The sequence below is a fragment of the Saccostrea echinata genome, unplaced genomic scaffold (assembly GCF_033153115.1).
Source record: "Saccostrea echinata isolate AGI-Se365-2 ecotype Australia unplaced genomic scaffold, CSIRO_AGI_Sech_v1 ptg000001l, whole genome shotgun sequence".
Lineage (NCBI taxonomy): Eukaryota > Metazoa > Mollusca > Bivalvia > Ostreida > Ostreidae > Saccostrea > Saccostrea echinata.
Window position 1 is genome coordinate 6,253,506 of NW_026889750.1, and position 26,731 is coordinate 6,280,236.

The window sequence follows — 26,731 nt, forward strand, 5'->3', positions numbered from 1 at the left end:
TAGAGTAGTTTCTTTGTTATTCTTAGTCTTTAATAAGGCTTAATAAAGATTTAAAGTATCTGAATGTCTTAATGTCTCAAACTTTTCCGGCTTTTACCATGGCAACCAAGACACAAAGCAACAAAATTGTATTTGGTAAATATTTCTGGTGTAATAATGGGCAAAGTTTCATCAAAACGGTGACCATGCATGCCAAAAGAGTTTAAGTGGTTACTGAGAATAGCTCTTTACTCTTTATTCATGTTTTAAATAAAAAAGCCATGGAAATTATTAATTGAAAAGAAATCATCATGATGATGAAAGTATCATGTCTTAAGAGAAATCATGTTTCTGGAACATGCTCTCTTGGATGAGTACACTTCATAATGTAGATAAGACATTCACTGCCGGGATATCAGAGTTGAAATAAATGTCTTACTTTATATATATCATGGATCTCTTATGCTGTTTGATTGGACAACCCCGCGGTAAGCCTCATGGTGTCCTATTTAGACTATTTGGATATTAATACATGTAGGCTATAATGAAGAAGAAGCTGGTTTTTATTTTGATCTCCTTTGCAGGTAATACAAAATTTTGCACAATTCTTTTAAAGTTCTGTTTTGCGGAAAATTATTTCTGAATTTTGTCATTACTCAAAATTGTTATCAAATAATTGATGCAACAGCCTACACTTTCCTCTAGAAATAACAAACTAGTAGATTTTATCACCACCATTACGTCATAGTATATATTTCTGATATACATGTACTGAACTTTTATATCGACAGTGGTCATTTGGCCATTAAAACTTATATTCAAGTAATAGTATCATATATATCCTACACTATATTATTATCACTGATAATATAAAAGGTTACGTATACTTCTATCCGATAAAAGTACACCTACAACTTCACATCACTCTCTTTTTCTCTCCCTTAAAATCACACTAATAATAATCATGAGGATATTTATTCATATGTAATATTTTGTTTCATGTGGAAGGTTTGTGCCTTACGGCAATGGCGGACGATGATGATGATGATGATGATGATGATGATCACGGTAAGTTTGAAAAGGAATCTGATACCTAAAGTTTTTAATCTCTGATTGTAGTACTCATTTATTAAATTTTACCGTTAATATGTAATTAAACAGCTGACATGGTTAAATAATAGCTAAGCATTTAGCAGTTAATTTCTTTGCGCCTTCTCCCATCCTACATATATGAATAAAAAATAATCAATCACTCAAAGTTGCTTTTAAAATCAAGACATGTTAAGGCATGACGAAACGTTCCACAGTAATACTTAATTTGTGCATTGCTAGCTTAATAAGTTTTTCTCCCCCCTCCCCTAAAAAGAGGTACGTTATCATGCATTAAACAAGATTCATTTGAGAAACTTTAACCAAGAGATACCATATGGGGACATCAGTGTTTTACAAATATATCTGGTTTTACTATCATGTTAACATTGAATAATCTGCACATTCTGAGGATATTTAAGTATTTTAAAACGATTAATCATCGTCTTGTTTCTCTTGAGAGAAAGATTTTAAAATATTGTTTCTTTTATATTATAATTATCATATATGATCATCAGGTCCAGCTTAATCTCTTGCATTACCTATATACCTTGAATTAGCTATATATAGCTTTATTAAAGTTTTCAAAATAGCTTGATGGAGCTACATCACGGCCAGGAACACGTTAAGTTCCTAGACAGTACCGTTGTCAGAAACCTTTAAAGTTAAGCACTAAAACTGGTTCGTTGTCATGAACATACAGGTGAGGTTATGATAAAATCCGTCCGGTGTCATGACTTGAGAAGACAGGTTGTGAGAAGTTTTTCATTTTTCAAGTTAAATTTTCTATAACAATGTCTGAAATTGCAATGGGAAACAGGGCTGATACTTTATTTGGTGCTGTATGAATTTCAGCCGTTAAAAACAAGTAATAAAAGAGGAGTTTGCGTTGGCGATATTAAACCCTGTTGAAAACACATGTGGATTTTATTCATTTTCCTTCCGAGATGTTATATTTTTTGTAAATAGAATATAATATACACACCAATTGGTGCAGACAGTATCAAGATATGTTGTATGCCTTTACAGAAAAATTGAGAACAAATTAAAACTGAAAATTTTGATTTATTTAAATTTTTGTCCGTTGTCATGACAAGATACGAAAATTCAGTCCGTTGTCATCGGTCCGTTGTCGCTACTGTATTGTATACACTACGAAGGACAATCTTATGTTGTTTTAGGTATCGTTAAGCATGCCATCAAAAAGAGAGGTGTGACGGTACAAATTGTCGTTTTGTACATATTGTCGTCGGCGACAAAATGTACCTACCCTGACTGCACATATCGTTGTCCATCGATACATATTGTCGCCGACGACAATTTGTACCGAGACGAACCTTTTTCTTCCTCCTGCGTAATGGAAGACAAAATGTACAGTCAAGTATCGGCACGTTTTGTCGTCGACGACAATATGTACTGTGACTATTGGCACATTTTATCGCCGATGTGGTGTGTTGAATATTTACTACGGTCGTGAAGAGAGAGAGAGAGAGAGAGAGAGAGAGAGAGAGAGAGAGAGAGCTAGACAGACAAAAGGACAAAGTGTTTGGCTGATAAATAAGTAAACAAGTTGTATTTATTTAGCATTACTCGCAATACTGTAGGGAGAAATGGTGTTGCTCAGAAAACTGTGTCCAGCATTAGTTTACATGACTCTGATATGTCAAAATACCATAATTCTTGAGATATCTGAAAAATCAGTCTATTATTTATTCTCGTTATATATACATGGATATGAGATTGAAAGTTATTTGTTCAGTAGAATTGTTATCTGGAATTCATCTTTTTGCTTAATTCTCATACTTGTAAGTGCCTATATATTGGTGTAGGGGTTGACACATTTTTAGCTCACTGAGCTGATAGCTTCAGTGAGCTTTTCTGATCACATTTCTTGTGTCGTCCGTCTGTCTGTCTCTAAACTTTTCACATTTTCAGCTTCTTCTTAGGAACTACTGACTAATTTCATTTTCAACCAAACTTACCAGAAAGCAAATATGGATAAAGGGAGTCAAGTTTGTTCAAATTAATGGTCATGCCCTCTTTCAAGAAAGTACATGTATAGTTAAGAATTAATGAAAATTTAGTGACATCTTTAAATAATCTTCTCGAGAAGCATTGTGTCAGAAAAGTTGAAACTTATGTGAAAGCTTTATTATTAAGTGTAGATTCATTTTTATTCAGATCATGTCTGTGAAAGGGTGGGGCTACAATAGGTGAGCAAAGTTTTAATGAAATATCTAAGAATAATTCTTTCAAAATTTTCTTCTCAAGAACTTCTGGATCAGAAGAGATGATACTTATGTGAAAGTACATACATGTAGTATACTTTTAATTTTTTTAGATTCTGGCACGAAAAAGATCTCACACTTTTCAATGGCCCTGAGTTCCGAGAATAGGTCTAAATTTTTGGCCCTCCAACGGCAAGTGGTGATGTCTCCTTATGAGTGAAAAATTTTCTAGAGGGATATTAAAACAACAAACAAACATAAACAAAACCAAAATCATGACCCCCATAGGTAGGATGGGGCAACAATTGGTGATAAAAGTTTTCCGTTAGAATATACGGTATACTCTTTAAAAATCTTCTCAAGAACCAATGGCGGATCTATATCTAGCACTGGCGCATCCCACCCCCTCCCCAATCCCACCCTGCCCCCTCCGTTTGTTTTTTTTTTTTTTTTTTCCATTTTTCTTTGACTTTGTAAATTCTGATTTTTTAACCTGTATATACTCTCAATTTTGTCCACAGGTAAAATTTCATGATAAAATAATATACTTAACTTATACAGTAACACTCCTTCACACACAAACGATTTTATTTTTTGTTTGTCAAAAAAAAAAAAAAAAAAATCTGAACCACCCCCCTTTCCTCGTTCTGAAATTTTTGGATCAAATATTGCGAACAGCAGTAGGCCCGTGATTAGCGATGTTTATATGGAAGCATCCTCAGGTAGTGTAGATTCAAGTTTCTTTTAATCATGACCTGTGGGCCTAGGTTGGGGCCACAAAGGGCGATCAAAGTTTTACACGGGAATATATAGGAAAATTCTTTAAACTTTTTCTTCTCAACAACAGCAAAGCAATGATTAGTCATATCTATATGAAAACATTGCCATGCATTGTCAATCGACATGTACTGATGGACGGCAATATGCTCAGTGAGTGTTTGTACACATTGTCACCGGCGACAATATGAATAGGACGACAAAATGTACCGTCACAATCACATGAATCACGCTGCATGAAATAGCATACGTCAATGTGATTTACAAACCAATTACATTCACAAATCCACCAAAAACAAGAGGCCTATGGGCCACATCGCTCACCTGAGCACTTTGGTTCGGAAATAGCAGAAATCACTTAGGTATTCAAAAGTTTAAATATTAAAGTGGAGGGGGGGGGGGTATGATTTAGACAAACTTGAATCTACACCACCTAAAGATGCTTTTGAAGTAATATGACTGATAATGGCTTTGTTTTTTAAAGAAGAATTTTTTTTATTGATATATCCTTTATAATCCTTTGTTTAATTATGATCCCCTGTTTTGCTCCTCTGTTGGGTCATGATTTGAACAAATTTGAATCTACATTACCTGAGGATGCTTTTATTTTATTATGACCAATCAAATCTTTGTTGTTCTTGAGAAAAAGATTTTTTAATGATTTCCCCTATGTATTCCTATGTTAAACTTTGATTTGAATAAACTTGAATCTACACTACCTGAGGATGCTTCCATATAAATATGACCAATCATGGCTTTGCTGTTCTTGAGAAGATTTTAAAAGATTTTCCCTATGTTATCCTATGTAAAATTTTGATAGCCCACTGTGGCCCCATCCTACCCCCGGAGGTAATGATTTGAACAAACTTGAATCTACATTACCCGAGGATGTTTCCACATCAGTTGCATATTATCGACCGTTGTATTGCCCGATTTTTATCTCTCTTTTTTTCGTCGGCCGACCAATTTTATGCATGTCAATCGGGTCAAGTTATTTTTTTTTCGTCTGTGGCCGATTCAATTGAAGCACTCATTGAATAGTCCGTCCACCAACCTTCGATCATCGGCCGACCATCGGCATATAGTTTTTAAAGTCGGTCGTCAGTCGGTCGACATTTAGGAATTGGGTTTTCGTACAACTGTTGACCGAAGATGAAAATCAAACTGCAGCCTAGCGAACGATGATCGGGTGACGGTTGGCCAACTTATAAGTATTAATTTTTTACTTTTAAAAGTATCAGTGTTCCTAGGAATTAATATGACTACTCTGCGTCGCCCGATACTAGTGTCGGCCGATCATGTTTTTTTCAGGCGACGATACGAAAATAATCTGGTCGCCCGACCATCGGCTTAAATGTGACCTAAGCATAACATTTTAATTTTGTTATACTGATGATATACAAGGAATTGTATATGTTTACATACTAGCTAGGACGCAGGTTCCTAAGAGAAAATGAATTGAAAATAAAAACATCACAGAATAGTTAGCACGTTGGTGTGAGCTGCTTTAAGACGACCCCGAGATTCAAATATACATGTATTTGTAATATGCTTTGTTTTCTTTTAAATTAAGCATATATTTGATCATTTCTGTTGCATTTTATTGATTTACTTACATGTTAAGAAAAATGACACCGGATCAGATAAACTTAACATGTACTGACAACGGACTTTTTGCTTATAAACTGTGATTTCTTAAAACACGTTAGCTACAAAAGGCTGTCAGTTGCCTAATACATTGAAAATGAAGTTTCTCTTCATATTTTAGAATAAAGATACCATTTCGATGAATTAATTATAAGAAATATATAATTTTCCAGCTCATAATCATGGCTTCACACATGGGCATGTGATCGCCAACCAAAACTCCTCAAAATGTATTGTGGATATCAAATACATAAATCTTTATATGGAATACTGAATGTTGTATCTGTTTCCCAAAATACAAATTTATTCTTGGAATTTGTCAAAAACGTTAAAATTTAGGCATCATGCATAAATTCTTATATATATTGCATGACACCGGACGGATTTTATCATAACCTCACCTGTATGTTCATGACAACGAACCAGTTTTAGTGCTTAACTTTAAAGGTTTCTGACAACGGTACTGTCTAGGAACTTAACGTGTTCCTGGCCGTGTATATGCAGTTTTGCATAAAAATGTCTTTGGTAAAAATAGAGAAAAAGTCGCAAGTATTAGACTATTTATATATGTAATGTAGACTATCAAAAAAGTAACCCAAATCAAAGATGGTTCTAACATTGCAGCATTTAAATACTTTTATTTTTACTTTCATAGTAAATTTGTTTGGATAACTAAACACCCCTTGTGTGCGTTGAGGCATGGATAAGTATGACAACGGTACTGTCTAGGAACTTAACGTGTTCCTGGCCGTGTATATGCAGTTTTGCATAAAAATGTCTTTGGTAAAAATAGAGAAAAAGTCGCAAGTATTAGACTATTTATATATGTAATGTAGACTATCAAAAAAGTAACCCAAATCAAAGATGGTTCTAACATTGCAGCATTTAAATACTTTTATTTTTACTTTCATAGTAAATTTGTTTGGATAACTAAACACCCCTTGTGTGCGTTGAGGCATGGATAAGTATGAATGCTTCACATTTAACTAGAATTATTAGCATTACCAATCAATCAACTTGTTGACCAGAACTGACCTCCTTTCATTCAAGAAGTAACTGTGTGGTTACAAATCAGTTGCCTTATATAGCCCTATAAAATTTTTAGAACTCTGAGTACAAAGTCTCTCAAGATGACGCAATTTGAGGAAATTATATAGTTTTCAAAAGAGTTCTAGGTTGAATACTTTCAGTGTACCAAAATGCTACTTTTTGTACATACTGAAAAAATAAAATATTTAAGAAAAAAAGTGTGGTAAAATTGCTTGATCAAAGGGACACCGTGACGCACAAACGGGAAAATTGACAAACAAAAATTTTTTGCATGACCCGTGCATTTTTTTGTTCAATTCCTGAAAGTATTAGGTTTCAGAAAATTACAGGTTTCGGAACCTAAAAAATCTACCTTTATGGAAAAAAAAAAATTTTGTATGGCCCAACACAAAAATATTCCTTTACTTCTTCCTCCTTATAGTACGCGTGCGCAGAAAAGTTGAAGAAGTTACCATTGTCTCAAGCACCAAAAAATGATTGTCGGTACACCAAAATTTTTGAAACAATATTCAAAAAAAAAATTTTTAGCACATATTTCACACCTTTGCATGCTCCAATTCAATGTTGTTTACAAGTTTACGCTAAAAGTGGCGTGACCTTGACATGCACGGTAACAACGAAACGGTAGATACAACCTTGTTTTTCCGGCACTTATATTGTGCGGTCTTTTCTTGTTATGCAGTGCAGTTTAGTTGTCATATCTTCGCTGAAATCATAATTTTCATAAATCTTTCGCTTTATGATAGAGATATCTTACAAGAAACAAATGAATTTGACTGATTATGTAAGTTATTCTGAAGAGCTTAGTAAGCTATATAGCTAATTTAAGCTATATATTGATAAATCAATTAAGAGACTGTGCTGGACTTGATCGTATCATGCTACATGTAATACTTACATTGATCAGTGACATGTAAACAAAAGTTTCTTCAGTCTGTAATGACAGCAAAATGGCCATGGTGGTGATGTTAATGGAGTAATTTACACATACTAAATCACTGATTTTCATTCATTCGTTTCATTCATTTATTTATTTCGCTCACACCAACATCAGTAGTACATGAGGTACAGTATAGAAGTAAGTCGTCATAACTGTGAAAAAATAATAAATAAATACATGATACAAAGCATAAATGAAAGGCATATACATATATACAGAGTATAGCAAAAAACATACAATGAGAAAAGAAAAGAATGGGATGATGACATATAAATTGTGGAGGACAGACGGTGTCGTTTATATTATATACGAATATACAAAGCTTTTTTTTTTTTTTTTTTTTTTTTAAAGATTTTGAATTTTTGGTTGACATAATTTCAGAAAACTTACGGTAAGTGTATTTGGCGCTTTACAAAATCTGGGGTGTAAAAGATTCTTCCTGATGCTGTTCAATGTTTTACATTTATATATTTACATTTTACAAGTTTAAAAGCACCAATAATATACTTAATGTTTGAATTATTCGCTGCCCTATATCGTTACATTTTTATTAACGTCTCTGTAACTCATTGTGACCACAGGTACTTGTGGACAGGACCCCCCCCCCCCCCCCCCCGAATATATCTCACAAGTCAAAAAAATATTTTTATGTATTTTTTTTCATAAATTATTTTTCTAGTACACATTTACAATGTATTCCATAAGAAAAATCCAAAAAATAACGCAGAATTAACGTTTTACTAAAAAATCAAACCTGCGGTATTATAAAATAGAGAAGGTAAGTTACTTCCATCTGTTTACACTTGACCCCTCTTGGATATCAGGCCCGAAATATCATTTACCTAATATATGTCACCAAAATGTGTCATGATATCTTGTTTCGGTAGATATTTTTGTCTTTTATCGTGCTATTTAATTGCCCAGGCATTCCATAATAATCCGAGTATTCATCGTCAAACTTGAAAAATGCAACAAGATTTGGAAATGTTAAAGTAGAAATTACGGAAGTGATGCAAAAACGACACCTAGCGTGTAACTCTCGAGTTCCGAGTGTTATAGAACTAAGGGAAAAGTCAGAGGTCTACGAAAAAGTTCGGGAAAATTTTGATAAAGAAGTTGATTCATTAGAATTAAATTCTGCTTAAGATTTTCGAGATGAGCGAGGGTAGTCGTCAATATTCCCTTTTAAGGATGTTATCACTGATACCAAATAGCGGTTTAAAAACCACTCTTAAAAAATCACTCTTAAAAATTTTGTAAATTTGACGTTTTGATGAGTTATTTATATCACTGCGCCATTTTTGGATAAATTGGTCGCTTAATCTTTGCTTCACAGCATCAAGTACCCAATTCCTGCCACTGGAACTTTGTTCATACCAAATGTTTGAGAATCCACAACAGGTTAAAATTTTATAAATAAAATCCACCCATGGATTTTTTGGACCTCCTTAAAAATATTGAGACATAGATATTTATACAAAACACAATCTATTTTGTTTTCTGAAGAATTCGAGGCAAGTAATTTTAACCAGTAAGAGATCATTCTTGTAAAAACATTAATATACAATGGGAATCGCTCAGTCTCTCCATACACCATAAGGTGTACGGCTCTTTAAATGGAAAATATGTTTTATAAGTTTTAAATGTACCCGCTCAATGATGTCAAAGTTTTCATATCCCCAAATTTCTTTAAAACTTTTGAATCATTCATTCATTTATTTCATTTTAAACTTGTATGAATTAAACTTGTTAGAATAAACCTCTGTTCTTATTTCCTTCAGCCTAAGGACAGTTGATTTAATTTTTAAAGCGCTCGACTGACTTGGACTAAAACACGAAATACATGTACAACTTATCCAGAGCTAGATAAATATAAAATACATGGTTACTGTCTTGAAATATAAGCGATATTTGGGCGAGGGTAAGAAAACGTGATAGAGGGCGAGGCTTGCCGAACCCTCTATCACGTTTTCGACCCGAGCCCAAGTATCGCTTATATTTCAAGACAGTCTCCATGTATTTTGTTTATCCTGCAACACACTTTTACAGGACCTCCAAAACAGGCTTTTTTCAACCGATTTAGGTACATCTCTGCAGTTGAAACTAAGACGCCATGGCGTAAACATTGCAATATTCATGACGTCACAATGCTTTTAGAACGTTGGAATACGTGCACGAGGCTTTATCAGGGCATTGACCGAATAAAGCTTTGGTTTATTAGGTTACCTTTATAAGGTCAATACAAGGTGCTTCATCTTCCTTTTAATCAATTTCAACATTATTTCTAACAGGATGTCACAAGGACTCGGACTGCAGACATCATTCGTGCCACACTAATTACAGGCCGTTCTGCCATCACCATAAATGCCACTGTAAAGGTATATGTCTGATAGTGAAATGTCAGTGTAAAGGTATACGCGTATGTCTGATAGGGAAATATCAGTGTAAAGTTAAACGCGTGTGTCTGAAAGCGAAATGACAGTGTAAAGGTTTACGCGTATGTCTGATAGCGAAATGTCAGTGTAAAGGTATACACGTATGTCTGATAGCGAAATGTCAATGTAAAGTTATATGTATGATTGCAAAATGTCAATGGAAAGGTATATGTCTGATACCGAAATGTCAATGTAAAAGTATACGTCTGATAACGAAATGCTACTATAAAGGTATCTGTATGGTATCTGCCAATGTAAAAGTATCTGAATGGAATCTATATGAGTGAAATGCCACTGTAATTGCATAAAGGTGGTAGTGAAATGTTATTGTGAAAGTATAGCTATGTTCAACTAGTGCGTTCCTAAACCACCACTGTAAGATGTAAAAATCCGTGCTTATGAAGTGTTTATATGATTGTATGTACAATATCATACTAAATACTAATGAATCCTCATATGGTCTTTCAAAATTTTAATCATTTCAATGTTAAATTATGTTACATATTTTCAGTTAGGACATGGAAAAAAAAATTGAACAAGTGATTTATAATATAGAGTCAACATAATTTCAGCACATATGTAGAATCGAAGTTTGAAGCGATACCTTGCAGTATGATACAAATATCTTAAATGAAACACATGACTTCGACTCTTTCTGTAACTTTAAAGAAAAAAGGGGCTAATGCAAAAGCTTAAATAATGCAATTGTTTGTAGAGTAATTCAAAGGAAATTATACAGGTTACTAGTTTTTTTTTTATCTTGTAAGAATTTACTATACATTTTCACTGCAGCCTTGCCAACAACCACCAAGCCAACTACCATCCAGCAGTGTTCCAGAAGCACTGAATGTTCTGGTTGCCCGAATCAGAAAGTTGGACAATGTCATAATCACAGGTGTACCTGCATAGGTTTGTAGGTTTGTTTGTTTAACGTCCGTTCGAGAAGTTTTCGCTTATATTAAAACGCCGATGGAAGGCTGAAAATTTAGATTTGTTCTTCGCACTAATGGCCTTTGAGCTGTGAGGGATCTTTTTTTCGTGCTAGCACCTACTGCGACACAGGACCTTGGTTTATATGGTCTCAGTCAAGCATTGCATGTACGATATTTTGAATTTTTGACTTCCTTAGAAAATTTGGGGCCTATCAATGAATAGAGTCAAGGTCGATTCATTGTGTCACATTCTGGAATACGACTACATGAGGGTCGTTCAATGGGTAGTTCAAAAGGTCATCAAAAAATAAAATAATAAACACAAAATTCAGTTTCTTTATATATCTAGTAAGCCTTATAACTATTCCCTGTTAACATTTGTATATGTCTCAAGTCTCTTTATTCATAATTAGAACACCTCTGCATACTCTTTTTTGGGGGTAAACCAAAAAGGCACTGATGGATAGAACAAACCACGTCAGATCTTAAACGGTAGTGTCTTTGATGCTATTCTTACGTTTTTTGGTACAAGAAAATGACGGAAATCTATCCAATACGGGGTATGGCAAAACTCTGTAAATGTTCCTATCTTCAATTTTTCTTTTCTTCTCTAAGCCTATTTGCAGCAGCATGTCAGCTACAATAAAATCACCCTGGGTATTTGAACTTTCCTTGCAGAAAATATGATTATCTTTCCTCAATACGAAGGACATTTAAAAAGTTCTGAGAAATTTTTGATGAAAAATTTAATGTTTAATGGAAGTAAGTGAGTTTGAGATCATTGAAAAGATCAGAAAATATAAACACATACTGTGACGTAACTTTGTAAATTTTATGACCTAAAAACTCCGAAAATGACGCCAGAATCCTGCGTGTTTAGCTAACTGACCATAAAAGACATGCTTTCAGCAAAATTTTAACGCCAACTTTCATTCATTACTGTAGATTCCTTATTTTACGCGGGTACTTAATATCGCGAAATGGCCCTTAAACGTCAAATCGCAAGAACAATAATTCGGGAATGGATGGTTGATCAACTGATTTTACATGGATTTCAGCACAATAAAAATAAAAACGAGTAATTTTATTTCGCAAGAGATGGTTCTCGCGTAATTACGCGATAATTAATTCCTCGCGAATATTTAGGAATCTACAGTACTTGGGTGTCCGCAAACGGACACAATGGCCAGTTGGAAGAAAGTTTTCATACATGTAGACTAAAGTCTATCATTTGGAGTATTATTCAGGAGCTCTCGAGTTTCTAAGGTGGTTTAAGAGTGTGAAAGGCAAAGCATGTTATTATGGAAATTGCACGAAATATTTGGTAAAAAAACGTTGCTGTGAGAAAGTGACAAGGTTGACACTCACATAAGAATAGTGGGTGGTGTTGCAGAACATGCTGGAATTACTTCGTCAGATCTTGTAACCAGTTGCGGGAAAGATTAGAGCTAAGGAGAGGTTTTGCTAAGGGTGTTCCATATTTTCTCAGAAAATTCAAAATGGCGTCCATAACCTGAACAAATCTGAGGGAAGACTTTTGTAAGTTTTATTCAAAAACGGTAAAAGTCCTGTTACTTAACAAACATTTGTGGAAAACTGCTTTGCTACACTTCAGTTTTATACAGAATATGTTTTGTTTTATTAATACAGTGGAGAGCTTTACAATAGACCGAAAGTCCAGCTATATCAAATAAATAAATATTTTTTATGAATGTCTATGATAAGTAACCGGTCATAAACTGTGTTTATAAAAGAACAACCATAAAATGAAATATGGAATTGCTGATTTACAGTACCATTCTTACAGTGTTACTCTAGCTTCATGCAATCTTTCTTTGAAAAATCGTTTCAAAGCAGCCTTTGACAGCCCTTTCTAATGTGGGAAAAAAAATTGAAAAAGAAATTAAAAAAATAATCCCGCAACAATTCATTATACTAAACACATGGGATTCTGACGCGATTTTCAAAAAAAATGAACCGCGGTTTTCACATAAGCATTCATTTTCATCTTCTTGGCAGAGACCTTTTTTAAACAGTTTTCAGCTCAGTGAAGTGAATTTCTTTGCGAAGACAAAAGAAAAAAAGCGGTTTTTGGTGTTTATAGGAGTTCTTAAATAGAACTTTTCTAGTGTGAAAAAAAATTAAAATTAACTGCTTCAAACTTATTATGATATACCGTATGTTGTATTACTTATTGGACCACCTTCGTAGTCTGATACCCTTCCCAAAATTTTGTTCGTGCACTCTACATTGAGGACTGTGGAGTGTACACGAACGGAATTGTTGGAAGGGTACCAGACTAAACAAATTGTTTTGAATGAAATAAATGCTTTATACATAAAAAAAATTATAAAGAGTAACTATATTTTTATACATTTAGTGAAGAATAGTCATTTTAACACGATGAACTTAATTATCTGTTTTACATATACAATAATCATAATATTCATGAAAAAATATTCCTTTAACATTTCTGTATCAAAATGAAGAATTTATATTGCTGTGTGTTTTATATATTCTTTATAATATATACAATCAGGCGTATATAAACTTAAAATTTAATTAAAACAACCTTTAAACAACCACAATTTAAATCTCACATTTACACCGACTCATCATACGAATCGTTTCCGGTGAAGTTAGCAGCAAACACGAAGAACATCGATTTCCATGATTTTTTTAACGATGAAGGACGACATGATATAAATTCATCAGTTAAAACAGCCATTCCTTTAGTATCAAAGGTGAGTAAGTATTGATTGAAGAGTTTAAAACTGGTTTTAAAATGCAATAATTCATATTCTAATGACAGCAACATAGATCTACAAGGTTGAATATAATGTATAAGCCGTTATATATTAGACTGAAACTTGTTTAGCTTATAATTTTGTGTTGTTCTGAAGTGTTTAAATTTTGATAATCACCCCTAAGTAACATTCAAAGTAAAATCAAACTTGGCATAGTTATAGAGAGTAATTTTTTGCATAACACACTGAATTTTTAGGGTACTGGACCATAGTTTTCAGTACTTCGCTTTGATGACCCACTTGCAGTAAATCCAATCATGCATTGGGGAGAACAAGATGTTATTATGCCCCGCGAACAACTGCTTTCTATCTGTATGGGACAAAAACCTACAGATAGGGTAGTAAATATAGTGAATATTGCTGTACCATAAAATTGCTTGTAAACTTCTAACTGCATCTTTTCAGATTGCATTCACAAAAGTTTGTAAAATTTAATTCATAAACTATTAAACTACATGTATCACATTTACATATATTCGCTACATGTAATTTTACCAGGAAAGTTAAAATAATGTGTTAATTCTTTATATGTAAATTCACGTGTCCTATTTTGAAGTACATATTCAATTGTATGAACTGATTTTTTTTTTCCACATCATTTTTAGCTCTACTGATCAAAGACGAGAAGTGCTTATGCGATAGTAAGGTGTTCGTCGTCTTTCCTTCTGTCTGTCTGTCCGTCTGTTAACAATTTTTCAAAACGCTACTCCTCCTACAGTTTTGGGTCTGATTTCAATACAATTGGCACACAAGTAGAGAACACTAAGATACATAATTCTAAATATTGGTTTTTTATTTAAATGGATGGTATTGCCATGGTTACTAAAAATAGAAATTTCTGTGATTTTAATTTCAAAACGCTACTCCTTCTACACTTTTGGTATGATTGAAATATAATTTGGCGCACGAGTTGACTACACTAAGATAAATTATTCTATTTAACCCTTTTGGATTTTGATGAACGGTGTTGCCATGGCTAATTAATATAGAAATTTCTGTGAAAAAACTTTCAAAACACTACTCCTACAGTTTGATCTGATTTTAGTAGAAATTGGTATGTAGGTAGACTACATTGAGATATATAATTGTCTTTACCATTTTTTTAATGAATGATGTTGCTATGGTTACTAAAAATAGAAATTTCTGTAAAATTCTTTCAAAAGGCTACTCCTACAGTTTCATTCTCACTGTCTGATCGCAATAATTCTTGCCACAAAAAAAAGATTAAACAAAGGATATTCTTTTTATTGCTGTTTTAAAGTTTCAAGTCTAAGTGCTTCTTTTCTCTTTCTTTGTTAAAAATACAAACCAAAAGAGCTACAGTCCCGTCAGAGACTTCTGGTTTACAACAAGATAGAAGGTAGTAAGTTGAATACAGCCGTACATTGACCATGTCAACAAGTCTAAGGAGTTCCTCCAGTCTTTAAGAGAAGTAGCTGTTGATGAAAGAATGGTGGCCTCAAAGCAAAAGCGCTGTGGTTTTCAAGTCTGATTTAGAATTAAAGTTTTTAAATACTAGCACTACCATTACATAACGTCATTTTTATAATCAAGATTACGAGGTTTAATGATTGTTTTTATACTTCTTAGTCAGAGAAATCTTAAAAGAGAAAAAAATCGTGTCAAAGGGTATATTTTTCCAGTTAAATTACAGGTAGGGAAGAAAGTAAGATAAGTTGATTTTTATGGCATCAAAAATATGGATTGTATTTGTTCAAAAGAGAAATTTTATAGTGGTTATTATTATGTCATCTCTGTATCACTGTTCAGCCAGGACTTTTTGTGATTTTACATTGTAATTCAGATTAACTTGAGCGAGGAAAGAATTTTAAAAACCTTATTAGCCAGAGCTTACCAGAAATGTATGGGAGCTGTTGGTTTGTCAATTTAATACTTGGACTGGAGGAAAGTACTGCTTTCCCAATTTACTTGCTATCATATTTTTTCTCAACAAAGTAAAACCAGTTTACAAATTGTACTTTGAATAGCTTGATTTCTTCTTGAATAGTTTCCATTTTCAATAACTAGTATTGCTTGAAAGATTAGGTAAAGTGTTTCATATCAAATATGGCTAACAAATGCGTGGAACATAAATTAAATGAAAGGATTGTAATGAAAAAAGTATTTATTTGAAAAAGGGATTCCAAGTTACAAAACTTTTTTGCATTGTCCACATAGGATAAAGAGGTTTCTATAAGCTTATCAAATGTGAGAAACATTGTTTTAACAAGTGGCACAAAAAAGATATATGAAACCTGCAAAAAAAATGTATGATATTTCTTGTAAGGAAAGAAAATTATAAGTATTTTTCTATATTCTACTTGACAAAGAAAATTCTGTTGGTGTTTAAAATTGAAATGTACGTAGCTGTATTTTGTAATTTTTGAAAATATACTGATATTGCTAACATCATTTTTTTTTTACATATTGTTTTAATAGTGTGTGTCGTTGTGATTAAAATACATATAATCACAAGTTACATATTTTATTTAAGCTCACTTAATTTTAATATTTTTTGAATGATGCTAGTAACAAAGATATACATAATTATAATAAAAAATCATTCTTGTATTTTTTTGTGGATTTTGTCTTTCAGAATTTTATATTTGAGACTTTATTTGAATAATCATGTTATATGTCTATAAAAAACCAATCATATTTCCAAAAACGATTAACGGCCAACATTTTTGAGGCAAAAATATGATTCTTCGGGCGATAGTCGGCAGTTTATCGGGCCTTGTCTTGCCCGATTTTGACATCTTTTTTCGTACACCGACCAATTTTGTGGGCCAAGTTATATTTTTTCTGCGTAGGTGGCCGATTCCTTCAAATGAAGCAGTCGTTGAATAGTCCGTCGACCAACCTTCGATCATCGTCCGACCATCAGAAGACAGTTTATTAAGTCAGTCGATCGAGATTCAGGGATTCGGTTTTTGTAATACCTAGGTCACATTCAAGCCGATGGTCGGGCGACCAAATTTTTCTTGTATCATCGGCCGACACTGGTATCGGGCGACGCGGAACAGTCACATTAATTCCTAAGAACACTGATGATTTTCAAAAATTAAATAATTCTAAGTCGGCCAACAGTCTCTCGATCATCGTTCGCCAAAGCGCAATTTGATTTTCACCGTCGGCAGTCATTTACGAAAACCCAATTCCTAAATGTCGACCGACCGACGACCGACTTAACAAAAAGTCTGCTGATGGTCAGACGATGATCGAAGGTTGCTCGAAAGACTATTCAACGACTGCTTCAATTGAAGGAATCGGCCACCGACGCAGAAAAAATCACAACATGGACCGACAGACACAAATTGGTCGGCCGATGAAAAAAGAGGTCAAAATCGGGCAAGACAATGGCCGATGAACAGCCGACTCTTGCTCGAAGAATCCTATTTTTGCCCCCCAAAACGTCGGCCGTTGGTCGTTTTTAGACGGGGTAACGTGACCCCGTCTATAAGCAAAATGTCAGTTGAGACATCAAAACGGAAGTCTTGCGGAGTACACAGGAACTGAATCTACATGTACGCTTAATGAAAGAGTGCAGAAATTGTTTTGATTAAAATACAAACACTCTAGATCAAACCAAAGAGAGTGATATGAAGATTTTCTTACTCAAATTAAAGAAGCGTCTTGAAAATTTTAACATGAAAAAATAATAGTATACAAACTAATCGGCTGCATAATACAAGACTGCGTACGCATCATCGATTGTTTAATTCCGGAAATGTCATATAATTCCTACTGAAATTCGAACAATTCAAAAAGGTTTTTTGACTAGTGATTACTGATTAATTTATTATACAGTGTAATTGAAAAACGTAAGGATATATTTTTCACAGTTTTTAAAAAAAAAATATGTTAATATTATACAAAAACATTTAGTTGGTATCAAAGCCTTACAAAAAAAAATTCAACATGCAGTAATAAAATTTGTAGAATAATGAAGTTTATTATTTGACCCTGTCTATCAGTACTGTATCAGTAATCTGATTGAAAATGTGACTGGGGTTTAAATGTCGGCTGACGATGAAAATCAAACTGCGGCTCAGCAAACGAGTATCGGGCGACGGTTGGCCTACTTATAAAATTTTTAACTTTTAAAGGCATGGGTTTTCCTAGGAATCAATGTGAGTACTCTGCGACGCCTGACACTAGTGTCGGCCGAGAGCTTTATTAGCTGACGATACGAAAAAGAATTGGTCGCCCAAACATCGGCTTTTAATAAATGTGACCTAGGTATAAGTCGTAATAATTGCAGCACTTCAGAATTGATAAGTACTTGCAATTTAAGGCTGAATTTTGTATCTCCTAAAAATAGATTTAACAAGGTCAACATTTAAGACAATTTAGCTGCTGTTTATCCTCTTTAATATTATGACCCCATATCTGACTTTAAAATGTGATGGGATGCATAGATGTGTTTAAAATAAGCAAAAACCAAGAAATACTGCTCGAAAATGAAAAAAAAAACAACCCGTTACTGAGCAAACCCTTAAAATTCATCACATATATTAGCGGAATTGAAAGAATTTCAGATGATTAAGCTCAGTATAACGCTCTTTTGTGAGTATATTCAAAATTCCTTATTTCAACATACATTATTGCAATTCTTAAGCAAGAAGATTAAATTCAATAAAATTTAATACTTATTTCATCTTTGACCAGTATTCCCACAAGTAAGGGCAGTCGGAAGGTATCTGAATGGTCATTTAATATCATCTTAAAAAATTCCTACAAACTGGTATATATTATGTGAAATATCCTTTGTAACTAAAAAAGTTAAGAAATTACTTTTTAATGATATGTCAAAGATCTCAGATCTCTAGAGAAAGGGATAAAATACCTAATTATGTTCATCAGACGCAGAAAGTTCTATGGGTACTAAAATAGAATTCTCTGTGATTTCTTTTTTCAAAGGCTACTCCACCTACAGTTTAAGTCCGATATCGAGTCTAACTTTTATCATTATTACCTATGATGTTTAATTAATTAAGTCATAGAAAAGCATAATACTATATAATAATCTGTAGGAAAACCTTTCTTTTCTCAGCCTAATGCAACATTTATGAAAGCTTTCAATACAAAAAAAACTGAGCAATAATTTTTCTATTTTGTATTCGTACAGTATAAATGTAAAAAAAATGCTCCAAGTTTGCTCAAAATAAATAGTATAATATAAAATACAGGAATAAAAGATTTATACATCCACAGTTCCTCCTACAACGACATCGTCAACTTCAACATCAGTGTCAACCACAAAACAAACAACACCTAAGAGGACAACAACATTAACAACAACAACAACAACAACAACAACAACAACAGGCCCAACAACTACACATTTAGGTTTTCCAAACTTTTAAAGATATGTAACTTATAATAAGTATAGCATACGACTTATTACAATGAAAAACCACCAATGCTATGTTTCAGGAAATGAATAACCCCTCTTCTTTACAAAATATGGTACTTTAAAAAAACCCCGAAACAAACCAAAAAAATTGTAATTGCAAATTTCTTTTTACTTGAATGTGATTCAGTGTATATTCCTGCAATTATAGTAAGAATGCTAATTATAAGTAGTATATTGCCAGAATTATCAATAAAAATATACTTTAAAAGATATACGTATCTCAATATTATTTTAAAAAGTTGTGTTTAAATTTTTTTTCGTTTTCTTTTACTGATGCAGTTAGAAAGTGTCACACGTGTGGAAACGCTAATAACTCTTTGCCATGTGACACGAGGACCATCTACTTGGGTAATTTACAGAACTGTGCACCGGGCGAGGATTTCTGTATGACTGATATCGTCCACGATGGAAGTGCTTATCCTAAAACCTTTAAAAGGTATGTGGAAAATCTAAGTTATTTTCCCTTAGAATTAGCAAACTAATTCTCATTTGAAAGGAAATATCTCAGATATTTAAATATAGGTATCACCTGAATTGAAAAATCAAATCTCGCAGTTTTGACATGTTACGATTTTCGTCTACTAGATGCGTGTCGGAGCAGGAGTGTCGAAATAAATGGCTCCACCAGACGTCTGATTTAGACTACTGTCTGCACTACGGAAGTGTTCCTATGTCAGGACAGTACAGCTGCCATTTTTGTTGTGTAACAGATGGATGTAATGCCGGACAGGTTCCGGATAAATCCACCTATTATTCTAAAGCATGAAATCATTTATGAGAATAATAAACAGAATCGTACAATTTTCACATGAGTTCAATTAACAGAGACCCCGAAACGCTGAACTAATTCTAGACAATTTCTTAAATGTTCCATACCCAAATGACAGTTGAAAAGTATTTATCCCATAGACATATCATCTGAGTTTTCTCATGGTGTGTAAGACGTTTTTTGCATAAGAGGAACTAGAGATAGTGCTGTAAAACCCTGGAGCCCGTTTTACAAAAAATTTACGACTAAGACCAAAAAATTTAGTTGATTGTAAAATTTTGTAATATTGATGACTCTGTTTGAAATTTCTAGCAAAAAAATATACTGTAAGATTCTTTTTAAAAAGATTAAAACCATTTTCAAATAAATGTAAAATAGGAAGTAATAAGCATAGTTAAATTTTGGTCTTAGTCGTAAGTTCTTTTGTAAAACGGGCCACTGCTTATAAAAAGTCTATCTGAATGTTATTAAACCGGTTTCACTAAATATGCTTCCCTTCATTGAAATCCCATTAGTGACTGAGAAAATCTTAAAACAAAAACAAAAACAAATGGTAACTGAAAAGCACGTGTAACTTGTCATTTTAGACGGTCATTCAGATATTCTAACTAATTAAAGTTCGTTATTATTAAAGAAATTATGTAATTGACGATCCAGTCTACATAAAAGTAATTACAAAGCAAACAAATGATAGTAGAAAAAGAGTTATTATCCACTTGCAAAGGAGTTGCGGAGGGGAAATGGTAACGTGCTATGTGTGTGTGTGTGATAGTTTGTCCTGTATGGGAATAGGATGTGACGTAATTTTTATTTAATTAGAATTAGAAAAGTACACTCCAAGGAAAATATAAAAAGTAAAATTATTTTCCTTGCAAAAAAATCCCCTCGTAATCAAGTTGGATAGGATATAGTAACGCTCGTATGGGGGTGGGGGTGGGGGGTGGGAGGTGAGTGAAGGGGTGCATACTTACAAAAGTTAAGTAAGTAATACTTCATATCAGGATCGATATGCTCTTTTGCAAGGGGATGCTCCGCTTTGCGGTGCCATTGTAAATCTAGTTGTCCGTAGTGTTGAAATGTTTTCCTAGTTTGCTTTCATCTTCAGTTCTTAGTCTTTATGAAACTTGAATTTCATTTGGATTTGATCTTCCTCTTTTATATTTATACCCAGAGGTAGCAAATTTTCTTTAGAGAAGCCAAAGATGATCTTTTTTCGTGACCTGCTTAGTTTACTTCATGCAAAAAAATAAAAATAAAAATAAAAATAAAAAAATAAATAAAAAAAAAAAAATAAAAATAAAAAAAATTCACACTTTGAAAGTTTCATGTCTCACTGGAAAAGTGAATAAGCCATCCATATTTCATGATCTCTTTAAGGTCCTGAAATAAAAAAAAAAATAATTTTATAAATTTTTATGAATTGTTTCCAGAATATTTGTGCTGAAATTTACCCTTTCAATGATATAGGTCTTGATCATGAACTCCAGCACTTGTTATTATTTTAAACTGTGGTATATAATTCAGGTTATGATAAGGAGCACACATGTTTAATATCTTTAGCTCAAAAAGTAGATCAAAATCTATCCCCTACTCGTGATGATCAGCAAAGTCCCAGTTAATCAGTGTAAGTTTATCACAATGAGGAGGCATTAAAAAAAATCAAGGGTTATTTCAAATAAAATACCAACTGAGTGTGCTATGTAAAAATATGACATATTAATAAAAATTGTAACCTCTTATAAAGCAGAGAGAGAGAGAGAGAGAGAGAGAGAGAGAGAGAGAGAGAGAGAGAGTGTATGTATTCCAGACATGCCCACTTCCAAATACCAAGGTTCTATCTTGCCCTGTGTTTTATCCTTGGATCTACATTAACTGTAATCTTTAAGTTGTTGCAGATATCCTCAATTATAAATGATCAGGTGGATTTTGGAGAAGGGCTGATCCGCAGTATCAAGATCGAATTCTTCCTTGTCTAGGTTTTACTCTAATTTTACTTTCATCAATGGATATGTACTATCTTTGTTTCTGACGTTTTTCATGTGACCTATACGTTTTATTGTCATTAAAAGTTGCATGTCTAATGCCAGTAAGGATAGGTACTACCAAATATATTTCGAATGCTCCAGGTGATCTCTATTTTTTCGGATAAAAGATAAAATTTAAATACTAGAGAAGGCCTATTTTAAACTCTTATATTGACTAATCTTTCTCCATGGTTGGAATCTTTATTTGACCAAGAGGGTTTAAAAATTAAAAGGAACGATTAAAAAAAAGACTAGGGAGTGCTATTTTATAAATCGACGTTTCAATGGATACTAGTATATTAAGAGAATTAGCATTGTTAGATCTTTCAAAATCGTTTATCAAGTTTTGCAGACTAATCATAAATTGTACTCAAAATACTTTTAAACGAATAAAAAGTTTCCAGGGAAATAATGTCTATCTATTTGCCCTTATATAATATGATCTTTAATGATTGAAAAATAAAGGATACGAGTACAGAGTCAATTATAAGATATTTTTCTTTTTAAAATACTTAGAGGTTGTTAAATTGACATAATTATTCATAGCTTGCTAAAACAGAAAATAAGATTCATATGAGAAAATAAAGTACTCTCATTGCAGAGCATATTTCGAGATGAATACGCAATGGACACATCTGTTGTTTTTATTGGAAAAAATGAATACGAACAAAATGTGAAAAAATTTAGAGGAAGAAAGTTGATTGTTAGTATCGAAACTATGGGGATTGTACACAAGAAATATTCTTATCAGTAGGCATTTACTTGTTAGTAATTTTGGTCTCTTTGCACTTTGAACACTGATATATCACATTACCTCACTAGAAACTACACACATGATAATGTATTGCGTTTGGCAACAATGTAGAATGAACAATCAAGATCCGGGATAGGTATGCCGAGAGGTCGAGGTGAGAGAAATAAGGTCGATTGATAAGTATGTTAACGTGAGTACTTACATGTATATGTTCTTAAGTAATTCTAAAAAGAACAACATTAGCTGTATATGGCCACTCCACCGGTATATATTTTTAAAGGGGAATTAGCTGTCAAATGATGGCAAACATTTTATTTTCTAAACTGCAGTTGCATAGAAACATATATTAATGACCAAAGAGCACATTTAGTTCGTTTAGTTCGTACAAATATGTATTAGTCAAATAAACACTTACATGTACAGTGTTATATATATATATATATATATATATATATATATATATATATATATATATATATATATATATATATATATATATATAAGTATTGAATTATTATTTTTTGAAAGAGGTAGTCTCGTAACATGCAACGGTGTGTGCAAACAAATTGAGTAAAGCTAGCTGCTAATTTGTTTTCACACACTGTTGCAGATATATGACCCTACATAATTAAAAGAATAATAATTTAATTTACATTTTTTAACTCCCTGCATTGTCTGCAAATATAATTTTATATTTCAGATTAAAATCCCTGAATTAATTTATCCTTCATGTAAGTTACAATTAATGGAAGAGCCAATGCAACAGCTACTACCGTCAGACTGATCAAAGTGAACGTGAATTCTTATATTTCCTGCACTTGCACAACCCTCAACATTTGTGACTACAAACAAAAAAATGTAAGCAGTCATTGTTTTGTAAATTTAAACTTTGCTGACAGTCAATTCATTTGAAAACAAAATAGGTATACTAGCTCTTGTTTACGTAATAAAGAATTGTTCAGCTGTAAAATGAGACTTAATTGACAGCTGGCATCAAATCTAAAAAAAAATTACTTCTCATATTGATTGTATTTAAAAATTAGTGAAATTTTCACAGTTTGGAGAAGAAAATATTACAAAGTGATGTTGCCAACTAAATTAAATTTTACCGTTTTATTTTGGGAGTAAAGTCAGGCTAAGGTCTTTATCTTTTCCTTGACATTGAGGATAAAAAATTACTGTTATAAATCACTTACTCCTATTTTAAAAGTTAATTTTTTTTTTAATTTTCATATAAATATGTTACCACTTAGGTTTTATCAGATGATATTATCAAATTGAGAATTAATTAAAATGGATACTGGCAAACCTAAATTTCCTCTATTTCTCTTATATTTTAAGGGTACATTAGTTAGTTTTTATGGTTTGTATACTTATTTTTTTCTTATTTTCACATGTGGTGAAGTAGTCATATATAGATGCAAAATAATACAAAAAAAAAGTTTGACGGTTTAATAAGAGAGAAAAAAAAAACTTTTTACTGATTCTTTGCTCAAACCTGTTCTTAGATTGGAAGCTTTCTAAAGCTAACAAGACTGTAGTTTGTTGGGAATATCATATTTATTTGATATATTTTAAAACTTTAGTCCATAACTATCAATTCAGTTACATCAGCAATTTCCTTTAAGTCTTTAATTGTTTAAAATGTTAGCGAATTCATTATTTCTGTAATAATTTTTGAGAAACAGAAAAAGAGATTTTTACATATGAAAAGAACGCAGAACAGTTAAGGTGTCAAATGGAAATATCGGCGAATTTTTTAGATAGAAAATACATTCTTTACAAGGATGGGCATTTCTTTTTAGGACTTTACTATTTTCGGACAAATGCAATGTGGTTGAAAACTAAATGTTGAGGACGATTAGATTTCTTATTAAAACTTGTCACGTGATGTGGCAGTCACGTGATTTTAGCAAATATACCTGAAGTATTGAGGTCATCTATAAATTCTAATATTGCAAGGGCATAACCAAGTTAAAAATCTAAGTTTAACATATAATTATTTTCAGCACTCTTTGTAGTTTGTGAAAAGTGCTGCGAACCTATATAGATTCTACTATCTAATTGCTAAAATTACATTTGTTAGACCGTATTTTGAATATTTTGCTGGTCAAGTACATTAAATGAAGATATAATTAATTCATTTACAAGATTTCAACAGGTTCGCAGCACTTTTCAAATATCTTCATACTTCTTGAGTTTATGTGTAAAAGCTTGTCATAATTCATTGAGGGTATGCCCTTGCAATATATCGATTTATTAAGACCCTTCTATTACCCTTCAATGAAACTGCATACAAATATACGACAGTATCGCTTGTCTAGGGAATGTACGGGAAGTACATGAATAAAATCATAAAACAGACATCGCATCCAAGTTAATGGCTTCTTATATATCTACAATTTATATTTTATTTAATTATAAAATACATTTTTCATTGTATAAATATAACTTGATCCGCCTCTCACTGCATACAAACTGCGTCAAATTTTCCGATATGACGTCATATTGACAAGTGCATTGCGATCAGTGAATTGTTTACATATTGCTGTGTGGGATTTAACCAACGACAATAATGCATGCACTAGTTAGAATTGATGTAGTTTAAAGCTATTCATAAATTTATAATAGCAAATCATTTCATTTTGTGGTAATTTGAAGAACTTATATTTTTGTGTGATGTCATAGTAAGCATTTCCAGTATAAATTAGGCCCCGCCTCCTTACTGCAGCCTTAACTGTGCTGCGAAAAATATGATCTTTTAATTCCTTTATATCTAAAATTATTTATTTAAGCAAATATATTTTGAAAGGAAACCAGACAAAATCCTTTCATAAATGCATTTTGAAAGTCTAGAAATATTAAGATTGAAATCGTCGCGTTTCCCAGTTAATGACATATTTAATGTAAGAACCGATAACGTCAATGTAGGATGGTCTGTTATGCGGAATCTTTTTATTTGGGATGGGGGGATATCTGCACTATGGGAAAGGTTTTTGGTCTACAACATCGTACAATCTTTGTACCACTAGAAATAAATTAGAGAACTATACGTAATTTACTAGAAAAAGACATTAATGACAAACTCACGACAAAACATTATGATAAGCGTGATGACTTCAATTTTTCTATCGTCAACTTCCCTTATTTATGTACCAATATACCATTATCACTTGCATATGGAGTTAATGTCTCCCAGTTGATTCGATACGAAAGAGCATGCTCTACGTACGAAGAATGTCTAAAATGAATCAAGCTATTGACAAATAGGTTAATGTTAGAAGGATATCAACAGTCTCGTTTAAAGTCAAGATTTTGCAAATTCTATGGTCGATACAATAACCTTGTTATAAGCAGATACAATCTATCGTTAAATCGAATCTTGACTGACGTTTTCATATGAATTGTAAGGCCATTATTTTCACACTAAATTGTCTATGGATTTGTTCGTTTGCCCGATCATGACGAGCACATGGCGGATGTGACCGGTCGACAGGGGATGCTTACAACTCCTTGACACCTAGTCCCACCTCTGACCACTGAGGTCCTTTTTGCTCTGCTCCATATCTGTATTATTCAAATGGACTTCTGACCTTGCTTACTTTTCATTATCTTCATATTTTATGTTATAAAGGCATCTATCTCTCCTCTTCAAAGTCAAATTCTAAATTTTTATCAAAATGTTTTCAGATGTAAACATTGTGAAAATGAAATTATAATTGACATAAACGATAGTAGTACAAATATAAGTAAAAAGGTCCCTGGAAGGATTCTTTTGGAAAGAAATTCTCCATTTACAGATAAATCATTTTCCCTTGCACTCAATGAATTTATTCAGACACTCTCACTCTTGGATGCTCTTAGTAGCTATATGATACACC

The 26,731-nt window shown here is 32.7% G+C and overlaps 1 protein-coding gene and 1 long non-coding RNA gene across 2 annotated transcripts; both read left to right on the plus strand.

Moving 5' to 3' along the window:
* Window positions 1–1,004: 1,004 nt before the first annotated feature.
* LOC133180961 (integumentary mucin C.1-like) lies at window positions 1,005–19,253 on the plus strand. Its single transcript, XM_061315441.1, has 4 exons — window positions 1,005–1,047; window positions 10,002–10,088; window positions 10,938–11,054; window positions 19,102–19,253. The coding sequence occupies exons 1-4, from the start codon at window positions 1,005–1,007 to the stop codon at window positions 19,251–19,253; spliced, it is 399 nt and encodes a 132-aa protein (XP_061171425.1).
* Window positions 19,254–19,577: 324 nt separating this feature from the next.
* Window positions 19,578–20,108, plus strand: LOC133184290 (uncharacterized). The gene is made up of 2 exons (XR_009720807.1): window positions 19,578–19,739; window positions 19,889–20,108. It is a non-coding gene; the product is annotated as an uncharacterized LOC133184290 (long non-coding RNA).
* Window positions 20,109–26,731: the final 6,623 nt, after the last annotated feature.